Source organism: Mus caroli, unplaced genomic scaffold (genome assembly GCF_978045245.1).
Source record: "Mus caroli unplaced genomic scaffold, Mus_caroli_1 scaffold_10, whole genome shotgun sequence".
In the NCBI taxonomy this organism is placed as follows: domain Eukaryota; kingdom Metazoa; phylum Chordata; class Mammalia; order Rodentia; family Muridae; genus Mus; species Mus caroli.
This window is the reverse complement of record NW_028227265.1, coordinates 20,553,671-20,565,744: the sequence shown is the minus strand read 5'-3', so window position 1 is coordinate 20,565,744 and position 12,074 is coordinate 20,553,671. Positions and strand designations below refer to the sequence as shown.

At 47.8% G+C, this 12,074-nt stretch overlaps 1 protein-coding gene across 4 annotated transcripts in view; it reads left to right on the top strand.

The window, feature by feature from the left end:
- Positions 1-12,074, top strand: part of Zfhx3 (zinc finger homeobox 3) — a 253,485-nt gene that overhangs the window by 225,289 nt on the left and 16,122 nt on the right. For all 4 annotated transcript variants that reach the window (XM_085843596.1, XM_085843598.1, XM_085843597.1 and 1 more), the window contains 2 exons: positions 1,954-2,087; positions 2,216-2,416. In XM_085843596.1, coding sequence (XP_085699722.1) covers positions 1,954-2,087; positions 2,216-2,416 — 335 coding nt within the window. The remainder of the gene's footprint in view (positions 1-1,953; positions 2,088-2,215; positions 2,417-12,074) is intronic.

Here is a 12,074-nt window from a genome sequence, read left to right as displayed (position 1 = left end):
ATTATCCTCTGATCATCACACGTGTGTGTGAGCATGAGTGCAAGCATGTGTCACACACACACACACCAGGTGAAGAAAACGTAATATAACGAAAACCTTTAAGAAAGTATACTCCCCTATACTGACATCACTTGGGAACCACAGCAGAATCCATTTCAAAGTCAAATACAAAATGGAAATAGGTGTCAGACGACACAGACAGACAGATAGAAGCAGAAATCTGATTTAAATGGAGTAAAACTCGAGGTTTCTGAAACAGAGGCTTAATGCCATGCTAAATTAACAGCAGCGGTAAAGTTTTTTCAGGTTTTTTTTTTTCTTTAACAAAACTATTTTCAAGAGTTTTCAACGTGAGAACATCAGGCAGCTACAAGCAAGCCAGTCAAACCAGCGCTTGCCCAGCCCCGTCCCATGCGAGTCTGTGAACTTCCCACAGTGAGAGCAGCCATCCTAAAGCTGTCAGGCTGTGCGCCAGACTTACCTGGTCTGTGACTATGTTTTTGTGCTCCCAGCCACTACAAAAGCCTCAAAAGCCCACAACAGAGTTAGAAACAGACAAGGCTGGGTTTACGTCCTTTCCCTGCCCCCTCCTGCCTTCCTTGTCAGTTAGCACATGCCTTTCTCATTCTCCTTGCCCCATGCCACATCGAGCCTGCACATATATTTGTTAACATATATGTATGTATACATTACCGGCAAGGATCTGCATGTGAGGGAGAGCATATAGGTTCTTCTTTCTTTGTGTCTGAGACTGGGCGACTTTGATTTTTAATATTGTATATTCTAAATCCATTTGTAAATTTTGTGAGCTCATTTTTTGTTAGAGCTGAGTAGTGTTTCCATTTTGTATCTGCACCATGTCTCCCGTGTCCACTTGCCCGTTTGTCGATGGACAGCTAGGCTGGTTCCATTTCTTCGCTATAGTGAACAGAGCTGCAGCAAACATAGGGATCCATCTGCCTCGGGCAGGTGTGGAGCTGTCTGGGTATAGGCTGAGGAGTGGCAAGCCCCACGAGGGGCCTCCAAATCGCATTCCATAATGGACGGACTAATTCACGCCACCGGCGCCGGTGAATAAGGATTCCTGGCATCTTTGTTCTGGTTTGTGTTTTTGTTTATTTTCCTCATTGCTTTAAGCAACATTCCAGAAAAATGGAGTTTCAAATCTAAAATAAATGGAAGCTCAGTCCTTAGCTGGCAAGGACTGTCCCTACTGTGTGGCACCCAAACCTCATGTGTCCCCCTTCACATACATGGTTTTGGGGGACTCATTCTGGCTTTTGGCAACGCAGCCGAGGGCAACGGAAAGAATGGTTTGTAAGCAGGGAGGGAGCTTCCCTCTTATCTCCGGCTTTAAAGCCCTTACACATGCCTCAGGTATGACTTGGATCCATGGCCCGCTTCCACTCCTCAGTTATTTCTTACCAAAGAGCCAACTGCTGAGCCCAGATGTAAGTTATAACAGGTTAACGTTAGTACCCAGACTTCCACCGAGGCTGCTTGGCTGTGCTGATGCTAAGAGGTGGAATGATAAAGTTGGAAGCACACGGTTGTTCAGGTCTGTGGAGCAGTTTACTGGCTGCTGTTTAGGTTGGTGAAGCATTTGGAGAGACTCTGCCACCTGCCCAACTTCTCTGCCCCAACCCCACATAACGGGGCAAGCTGTGTTTAGACAATGGGAAATTAGAAGAAGCGATAAGCTAACACCAGGGCCCTTGACTGCATTTCTTTCCTGTCTCTGTCAGACATTCAGTTGTTAAAGGAATTCACAGGGTTAGGGCTGTGGGAAGAAGGGCACACTGCGTTGCCAGTGTGCATGGGAAGTCATTCTCCCCGACCTTTGGCGTCTTAAGAAGCCCCTGCTATCAGTGAGGTTGATCCACATCCAGCCCAAAGCCGCCTTGAGCTGGCCCAGGCTGGCTACTATAGCGCATATTCTGCTTTTTCTTTCAGCGTCATCCAGTCAGGCAGAGAAGGAGTTGACGGATTCCCCTGCAGCCACCAAACGCACCTCCTTCCCAGGTAGCTCTGAGACTCCGCTCTCTTCGAAGAGGCCAAAAGCATCAGAGGAGATCAAACCCGAGCAGGTGAGGCCTGCAGGGTCTACCGTGGTGGGGGAATGTTGTCAGTATTGATGGGGCATTGGGTCTTGGGAAGGCACAGCTTTAGGAGGGATCAGATGTTTGAGTCGGAGTGACGGGTGTTGCCCCCACAGATGTACCAGTGTCCCTACTGCAAGTATAGCAACGCTGACGTGAACCGGCTGCGGGTGCACGCCATGACACAGCACTCGGTGCAGCCTATGCTCCGCTGTCCCCTGTGCCAAGACATGCTCAACAACAAGATCCACCTCCAGCTGCACCTCACCCACCTCCACAGTGTGGCACCTGACTGCGTGGAGAAGCTCATTATGACGGTAAGGCAGCCCAGACAAGGACCCTGTGGCTTTTCCTCCTTCAGGGGTCAAAAGTCATGCAGTGGTAACATGAGCAAGATCCGTTTGTTGGTCCAGAAAGCTGGTATAGAACTGGCAGTGTGAGAAAATCATCTCAGCTCTGTGGCCGAGGTCTGACTGTCCCTGTCTTGCGCTTGGTTGTTACCAAGGCAGACTCGTGGCCCTGATTCAAGAAACCATCAACCTGAGTCCCCAGGCCTTGGTGTCGCAGTCTGGGGGCCACTTGGCCTTCCCAATCATAATGCCTCCGTCCACCTTCCTAGTCAGCTCTGTTTGGAGAAGTCTGACACCTTCCCATTAACGGAGGAGGAAACTAAGTCTCACAGTCACTCAGCCCCAGCTAAGTTACTCGCTCACCAGCTAAGACCTAAACCCACAGTTTTCAGCTCTGGGTCTAGCGTTGGAATGTGAGGCTTCAAGGTAGGCATTTTGTTCTCAGAGCAGGAAAGTCATCCGTTTGTGTGTGACATGCTGGCTCACAAACACAGACTTTACATGTGCATAGGATGGATGCACTTATACCTGCAAGCATCAGAGGGCCTAACTCATGAGTGGCCACCATAGACGTGGCCAAAAGATCTGTCTTAACATGAAACCCTAACTGCACTAGGAAAACTTCAAAACACTGTGGCTGGCAGCAGTGTCTTACTTTCAATTCTGCCAGGGCCACTAGGAAAGGCCTTTCCCCATCACCAGAGGAAGAAGAGACACGGTTTCTCTCCCTGTCTGCTATCATCTCAGCAGTGAGATGGTAAGTTGATGAGGCTGATATTTCACAGAGAGATTCCCAGAGAAATAGTCTACTGTGAATCCCATCCTGACCGGGCAGGTTACAGGAGTGTTTTTTTGAGGGCATTCACAATTCCATTCGGTTATGTAAAAATAACGAATAATGTTGTGTAAGGACGTTTGGTCTTGATGATTGGTGTACCAAGAGAACTTGAAACAGCCTGTGGAAAACCCTAAGACACCATAGCCCAAGCTTCACTCAGAGGTCTTCCAAGCACAAATTTACATTTTCAAATAGGCTGGAAAGATTCCCACAGGAGGAGGGATGGGTCCTACCAACTCCCAACAGCCGTGGAAGTAAGAAGGGATTTCCTGAGCCTCCTGTCTCTTTCTGAATGCCTGGAACTCTGGGGACCTAAGGGAACAAGAGGAAGCATACGAGAGAACCTTTCTTATTCTTTAAACTTAGCTATATTTTCCTTCTGCTTGAATGATTATTTTTATTGTTTAGTATTAATCTAGTATGACAACCATGGGCCTACAGTAATCTCCATGCCTGGAATACATTAGACAGTAAAACAGTTTTATATCCCTTAGTACTAACATATAAATTGTATTTCAAATAGCCATTGTTGGTCAGGATTTATCTATCTATCTATCTATTTTGTTTTGGGGGTCAGGTTTTCTCTGTATAACCCTGGCTCTCCTGGCACTCACTCTGTAGACCAGGCTGGCCTCAAACTCAGAGATCCACTTACCCCTGACTTTCCAAGTGCTCAGAGTAAAGGTGTTCATTGCTACCACCAGCTCAGGCCTTCACGTTTTTTTATCACTAGAACCAAAGAGGCGAATTTGAAGTGGTAATTTTCACCATGAACCTTTGGCCAGCAGAGTCCTCAGGAGCAGGTTGTTGCCATGGCATTTGCTTGGGTCCCAATCCCTAAGGTATTTCTGGAAGTGACCCCACTAAATAGCACTTTGTGAAGAAGTGATTTCCCACCTTTTAAACACCCCAGAAAATAGAGCCACGGCCATGAGCCCTCCCTGGAGCAGTGTCCAGAGCCAGACACGCCTGTCGAAGGTACCAGGGAGCACCCCACACATTGGGAGGATGGTGATAAGCTTGTTCTTGAACCTCTAACAGAGAGATTATGCAAGAAGCAACCACTCCCTGAAGGTCCTGCACTTTGCTCCGCGAAGAAACCCCACAGGCCTCATCTTTCCACAGATAGTAGAGATGTTGTCTAGCCGTCTCTGAGAAGTGTACAAACTGTAAAAGTGCTGGTTTCAGGAAACCAGTTTGCTAGTATCAGCGAGCTACTAGATTACAAAGTGGGTTGTTGAAAGTAGGGAGTGAGCGGTGTGTTTTAAGCGCTCCTCTGAACTTCACAGATGGTGCAAGGGGCTTTCATGCACCATAGCTCTCTACCTGGGAAACTGGCATGGTGACTGTCCCACAGAACTGGTCCTTCTAGTCACGAGGCCAGTGTTGCAAGTGATGTGTTTCCTTCTCCATCCAAAACAGCTTTGTGTAGCCACTCTCCAGGGTAAACCCCCAGATCCTCTTTGATGCCTAGATGCCTAATCTTGGTCAGATGCCAGGGCTGTTCTTTGGAAAAGTTTGGTGTTTAAATGGAATTCACAATTGTTGTACAACTAAGTGATGTTAATGAGCCTGTGGCAGAAACCGTGTCCCCAAAGGGCATTTTACAGTAATTTTATTAGAAAATTGGCCCAGGGAAAGTGTTGGTTAGGCTTTCTGACAGTTTATCTGTTTGTGCTTAGCCAAGTGCAGCGGAGAGCTCTGAAAGCAATCTGATGAAGATAACTCCTAACCAAAGCCTTCCTTCCTGTGCTTCATCACGAGGAGTAGCCAGTGGCCATTCAACCACTGAGAGGCTGAAGTCCTGTCTCCTCGGATCCTGAATGGCAAGGCAAATAGCAGAGTGGGCCCAGGCAGGTGGCTTTGGCTGAGGAACAGAAAACACTGCCAAAGGCTCCCAGATCAGTGATCACGGCTGGACGTGAGACACAACCAGGGTCTCTAAAGCTAGACGTTCCGGAGAATTTTTTTATTTCGGCGTCTAGGTCTAGAGTCTCAAGGAAGTGGCCACTATTGGATTTCAGTCCATCTGAAAGTAAATTCCGCCTTGATAAATGGAAATAGATTACTTTTTACGCAGTGTCTCTCCTTTCCGTTGTAAATGGAGAGCTTTTTTTTTTTTTTTTTTTTTTTTTTTTTTTTTTTTTTTGAGGAGGCTTCATTTAATAATACCTTATCAGACAGCTTTCAGGAACCTGCAGGGTCTAATACGTCTGTTGCTATGGTAACAGCTGCTTATGCTCTGCATCTCATATCTATGTCTTCCATGGGTCCCCTTCTTTTTACCGATGAGGGGGCTTGAAAAGAAATGCTCTTCACTGGCAGGGTTTGCAGCGCTGGCCATGGACCGTGGAAGCAGCACCCTCCACACGTGCTGGAAACAACTCAGACCACATTTCTTTCTACACACGTCACATAAAAGAGGAAGTCTCTAAAGCTTTGGGGCAGTGAGACAGGCTCACCTCCACACTCGGCTGGCCAGTCCCCCCTCCACCACGTTGCTCTCAAATACCTAAGTCTTATTTCCAGACAAGCCAAGGCTTTAGATTGGGGGAAATGTTGGTGCTTCCACTCTGTCCCTGTATTTGGGGGGAAGGATGAGGGCCCAGGGACATGTGTTTCTCCTCGGCTCCTCAGTAAGAATGGGAAAGACCACCCACTATGCGTTTCAATACTCTTAAATTATTCTAATTGATCAGTGTCTTCTAAGTGACAGGACATACCACCGAGATCCTAGATCATTAATTTGGGGACATTTTCTTTGTTCTTTAATCACTTAACAAAATGGGACCTCACAGCTGAAATGAGGCTGAGCCAAGAGCACCTTTTTCTGTAGCCTTTCCTCTTCCTCCTCTTTTCTGGTCCACAATTACTCCTTTTTATTATTTCATAGTTGCCCAGATGCCCTCCTGTGCTCCCATACCCCCCCTGCCTTGCCTGTGGTTTTCTCTCAGCCTCTCTTTGGGGGGACAATAGTATGGTCTCCTGTGTTCTTTAAAAACCAGTTTATGACTCTCTTTCTCTCTCTCTCTCTCTCTCTCTCTCTCTCTCTCTCTCTCTCTCTCTCCCTCCCTCCCTCCCTCCCTCCCTCCCTCCCTCCCTCTCTCTCTCCCTCCCTCCCTCCCTCGCTCTCTCCCCCTCACTCTTCCCTCTCTCTCCGCTCTATGTATGTGAGGACCTCAGGGGCAGGCTTCACCCTCCCCCTCCCCCACAAGGGGGCTCTTGTGCTCCCCCTGGCCCCCGAGGCTGTCACACCCACCTGCATATCAGCTCTTTCACTTTGTGTCCATCTCAGAGGAAGGTAATGAAAATAATCGGGCTTCATTAATTCCAAGCCCTGCGAGATGATAGCCATTTGGAGCCTGTTTGCCAATTAGATGGTCTAAATTAGAAGTGACCTTGGTATACTGCTGCCGCCTGCCTCTCGGGTCTAATGAAGCTTTGCTCTCCCATCCATTTCCCCCTCAGCTCTCTCGTCTGTGTACACACACACACACACACACACACACACACACACACACGTATAGCTGCTCCTGTTTCTTATGTCCTTCCCCATCCCCTACTCCATCCGTCTGAATCATTCTGTTTTCAAACTCCGGTTCTGGTTGGTGTGTGTGTTATTTTGATCTACATAAATTGTTAGTGTGGCCCTCAGTTGTGTCTGTCTGTGTGTGTCTATTTCTCAAACCATTTTAGAAGGGAGATCTGTGGGGAGGGAGGTTTTGTCAGTGAATTCCAAGTTCCAGGCGGGGAGGAAGACGGCATCCCGGTGTTCTGTTCCACAGTAGGCCAACTGTCCCGTATTCTGTTGCACAGTAGGCCAACTACATACAGTCAACCCCAGTGTATATTTTGGACATAAGAGAAGCCTTTTAATGTCTCATGAAGAGATAAATGCTGGAGGAGACGCACATGCCGGGGTCCTCCTGTGATGAGCATACAGAGTATACGTGTGTGAAACTTCACCCTGAGCCCCATAAATCTGTACAGTTATACGCAACAATTAAAATTTCCTGAAAGCAGTACAGCTGGTACACATCGTTATAATCCCAGCACTCAGGCAGGGGGATTATGAGTTGGAGGTTTGCCTTGGGGGATATGAGACTTTAGGTCTTAAAAAGTAAAAATTTTAAAAGTATACTGGTTTTTTTCTAAGATGATACATGACAAAGACAAGGTCTCGTAGAGACTGTGCTGCCATGCCTCACCGGCAGGCAGGCAAAAAGGAAGGAAGGAAGAAGGGCTCAAGCTCTGCAGCAAGTGGTGCCCATGGGGATCCAACGGGATAGGGAGAGCTGGGCCCTGAAGCCTCCTCACCAGGGAGCACTCCATTCACCAGTAGCTCGAGGTCAGCTCTGACAGCAGTTCAGCTTTAGGTTCATGCCTAGAACCTAGAGAACCAGGAGCTAGGGAGTGGCTAGGTCCAAGCCTTGGGACCTGCGGCTTCTGGTCGTCTTCCTTCTGTCTTAGGTGGTTCACTGTGTTGATTCCCACTGAAAAGTGAAGGCTTTGAGTGTCCTTGGAAACCAAGCTTTTGCTTTTCAGAGGGACACCCACCTCAATGGGTGTTGACACCAGGCTTGTTGGGTTTTCTGAGATGCTATTTCTGCTGCCCGGCATATGGGAGGCGTTGGCTGTAATTGAGCTAACCTAGGCCATCTTATCTTGTGGTAGCTTTGACAGATAAATGGGAAGGATTATTATCACAGGGAGTAGGGTAAAGCCTAAGCTACACATGGTGTTAGAGGTAGACAGACCTTCCACCTCTGTGACCCTGGAGCATGGAAAAGCAGACCAGGTAATCTTTCTACATGTAGTTTCCTAAAAGAAGTGACAAATGCCAGCAATCCTTTCTTATGTCATGGTAGGGACCAGAACCACTAAGACCCTGGATGTATATGGTGTATCCTTGGTGCTGTGGGGTCCACTCATCACAGGAAATCTTGAGAGGGATTAATTTTATGATCCACAATCGTGAGGACCTAGGAAGAGGTTAGAAGTAGTCATTGTGAACACACACCACTGTTTGTAGGTAACCAAGGGAAAGTCTACCCGAGTCCATGCATTATTCTCCCCTGCTGGGGAGCCTTTGAGTCCTTGAAATTGCACAGGTCTTGTGTGCTCAAAAATGTTCTTCCTGAAGGCTACAACTTTCACTGAACTTGAGGGGTTAAGATCTCCCCAGGTTACTCTGTCTTGCCAAGACATCTCGTGGGCATGAACACGGGTCCTACTGGGCGGCTAGTAAGCAGGGGCAAACAAGTCAACAGAGTCCCCCCCCCCCCCAAAGGCCCTCTCCTTTCCACAAGGGCACAGCTTTGGAGTTGCCTACATGTGAAGCATCTTAGCTTGAGGTGGTGCTCTTTGGTTTTTATTGTTAACAAGCAAGAATTGCTCAGTCTAGAATGGCCTCTGCCTCAGAATGGGACACTCCAAAGTGAACCATGATGGCTGTCCCCTTGCCATGAAGACATGAGAGCTACCAGCTTTCCGGTAGCCAATGACTGTAACTACCATCCCTCTCACCTCTGCACACTCTGTAATGTACCTGATCTTGGCTCTGAAGAGACAGAAGGGAAGCATCTAGCATCACGGTCAAGGCCAGTCCTGAGGAATTAGTGGCTCTATTCAGCTGATTTTTTTTTCCCTTTAACCAGAAGAACTCTGTCTTAATGTTAAGTCTGCTTATCTATTGCTGGACAAGAGATGCAACTTAACATGTTGGGTGTTTTAGGCATGCAGGGTGTTTTAGGCATACCATTCTGACTTATGGTTCCAGAGGGCTGAGAGTCCATCCTGGCAGGGAGGCAGGGCAAAAGAGAGCATGACTCTACCATGCAAGCATGAAGCAGACAGAAAGACAGACAAACAAACAGGATATGAACTAGAAGTGGGGTAAAGCGAAAATCCTCAAAGCCTACACCTTGTGACATACTTCTTCCAGTGTCTTCGTTAGGGTTTTACTGCTGTGAACAGACACCATGACCAAGGCAACTCTTATATGAACAACATGTAATTGGCACTGGCTTAGAGGTTCAGAGGTTCAGTCCATTATCATCAAGGTGGGAGCATGGCAGTGTCCAGGTAGGCATGGCACAGGAGGAGCTGAGAATCCTACATCTTCATCTGAAGGCTGCTAACAGAATACTGACTTCCAGGCAGCTAGGATGAGGGTCTCAGCGCCTACACCCATCGTGACGCACCTTCTTCTAATAGTGCCACACCCTGGGCCGAGCATATATAAGCCATCCCATCCAGCAAGGCTGTGCCTTCTCAGTCTCCAAACAGGACCACCAACTAGAGACCAGGTGTTAAAATACATCTGTCTCCCTACCAGTGACATTTCTCAAGTAAACCACCACACGTGGCCATCAGAAAAATAAGTTCATATGTGTGTGGGTATCTGACCTGATTGTATATTTGTCATAGTTGGAGCTATGGGTGGAGCTGGAGGCCAGGCATCTGAGGAGAAGGAATGGCAGAGAGCAAGCTATGTTTCTGTGTTACCTGCAGAAAAGTCAGCGATGGGGCCCAGTTCTTTGAGGATCTCAGAGGTTTGGGCATACTTAGAATGGCAGTGAGCGGGCCATGGTTTAACCCTCTCTCCACCCTGTGCTTTGCTGCGCTTGCTGGAAGGGAAGGCCTTTCCAGATCTTCACCCAGCACAGCTGAGTGACAGATGAGCTAGGCTCACTGTGGCTGTGCACTGACCCTTCCAGAAAGTCCAGGAACCAAATAGGATTTTGAAAACCAAGGTGAGCACTGACGGAGCCCTGCCTTTGTTATCCTCTCCTCACCGAGCAGGGCTTGCCCCAGAGCTGTTAGCACGATTACATTTCCAGTCCTCTAGGAAGAAGCTTAGAGCACAAGGCTCTGGACACTGGTAGGAAGAGAGGGAAGAAGAGATGCAGGCCTCGAAATAGTGATGTTTAGAAACTGATGGGGGCCCCACTGGTAGGTCTACACACAGTGAAGCTGCTTCCCCATCAACCTTGGTGCAGACACCTGCACTCATAGACCTCTGCTAGGCTTCCTAGACCCTTAGTTTCCTTCAGGGATCCTCCCCTTTGCCTCCGGGGGATTTCTTGCCCATTAAATCTCACACACCAACTCTCTCCCCAGGACAGGCTGGGCATAGTATAGATGGGGCAAGAGCATGTGAATAAAGGTCCCTCCTTAAGCACACACATGGGGTAGGAGTTCCGGGTTTGGAGGCCGGATTAAGATGCAGAAGGCCGTGAGGTTGATGATTATATTTCGGGGGAGTTAATTGATGGAAGGTGAAGGCAGACAAAGAGCCTCTGCTTACTGCCTTCTTGAATCCCAATCAGGAATTATGATTAAAGTCGCAGCGAGACAACAGAGGGCTGATGAATTGGTGTCTTTTTTTTTTTTCTTCCCTCCCCTTTTTTTGCCGTCATTCACACTTGATTGACTTCAGCCTTTCAAGTGCAAAAGTCTCTCTTTTCCATTATTATTCATAGCCATCTGAGTTTTTCTAATTAAAGTGTATGAAAACAATTACTGATCCGTCGTACTGAGTCTGTTGGAGAGGATGTCTGCCTTACTGTAACGCTTAGAAAAAGCCCACGGTTTTCTATAATGATGCACGGCTGAGGTGAGAGATAATTTTATTCTTTTTTACTCTGTAGGGCTTTTTTTTTTTTTTTTTTTTTTTTTTTTTACTTCTCATGATTCACTTTTTCATAATTCCAAAAGGACTGATCCTGCAGCTACAACTGAGAAAAAAGGTGTGTGTGTGGGGGGGCTCTTTTTATTTTCCTTCTCTTTCTCCCCCTCTTACCCCCCACCTCGTGCTCTCCCTCGGCTGAAGAGGCTGAAGACTATAAATTAATCGGTGACCTTTCACTTCTTGGATTCCCGCTGGACTCCCCAACCACACTGGTCAGAAATGCTTTCTATTAAGGAGAAAATAGAACGAGTTTGGCAGTCCCCACTCTGTTCTGGACAATTCAGCTAGCTAGCTCTACAGCAGCTGTCTGTCACAGGCTCTGCGACAGTGCACTGCGGTGCAGCTGTCTGAGGGCGGGCACATGCCTTTCCCATTCACCTGCCACACACCTGCTCTGCCTAGCACGGTGGGCCTTCTCCTCAAGACCGTTCTCTGGAGCGCCTATTGCTTAGGTTTTGTGTCTATTGGTTTCCAGACCTGAAAAACCCTATCTCGTGCACCTAAATACGAAGTCGTCTTTTTGGTCAGTGGCCACATTTGTTCTGGTTCCCCCTACTTGTTGAGCCTGTTGTTGGCGACACTAGTGGACTTGGCCAGCAGCTGTCTGAGGAAGGCGAGGATCTCACAACCTCTCAAATAATTTTTAAAATATTAAGTTTAAACAAAGCTCTTAAGTGAAATTAGTCTTGCAGTGAAGTTTTGTCTGATTGGTCCAGCAGGGCCTCTGGGTGGGGCTAGGTACTCTATGCCACCTCCCGTTACTCCTCCAGCCATTGTCAAATTAAAGACAGTTTCTAGTGCATCTGGAATTGTTATCGATGCCAAATTTTCCTGCCTCGTGGCAAAGAGAAATTGCTGCCCACTCCCCTGTTAGTTTCCAGAGTGCCACACGTGTATGCAATGAGACATGGTCATGCCTATGCCCCAGTTTGTCCTCCAACCCCACCCAAATGAGGTAGACAATCTGTGGGTCCCACTGCAGACTGAGGAGCTATGGGTAGCAGGCACTTGCAGGGAAAGGGAGAATTGTCTGGTTTTTAAGGACGTGGCCACTGGAGAGCTGTACTTGCAGGTTAGCGAACTCTTTCTTTAGA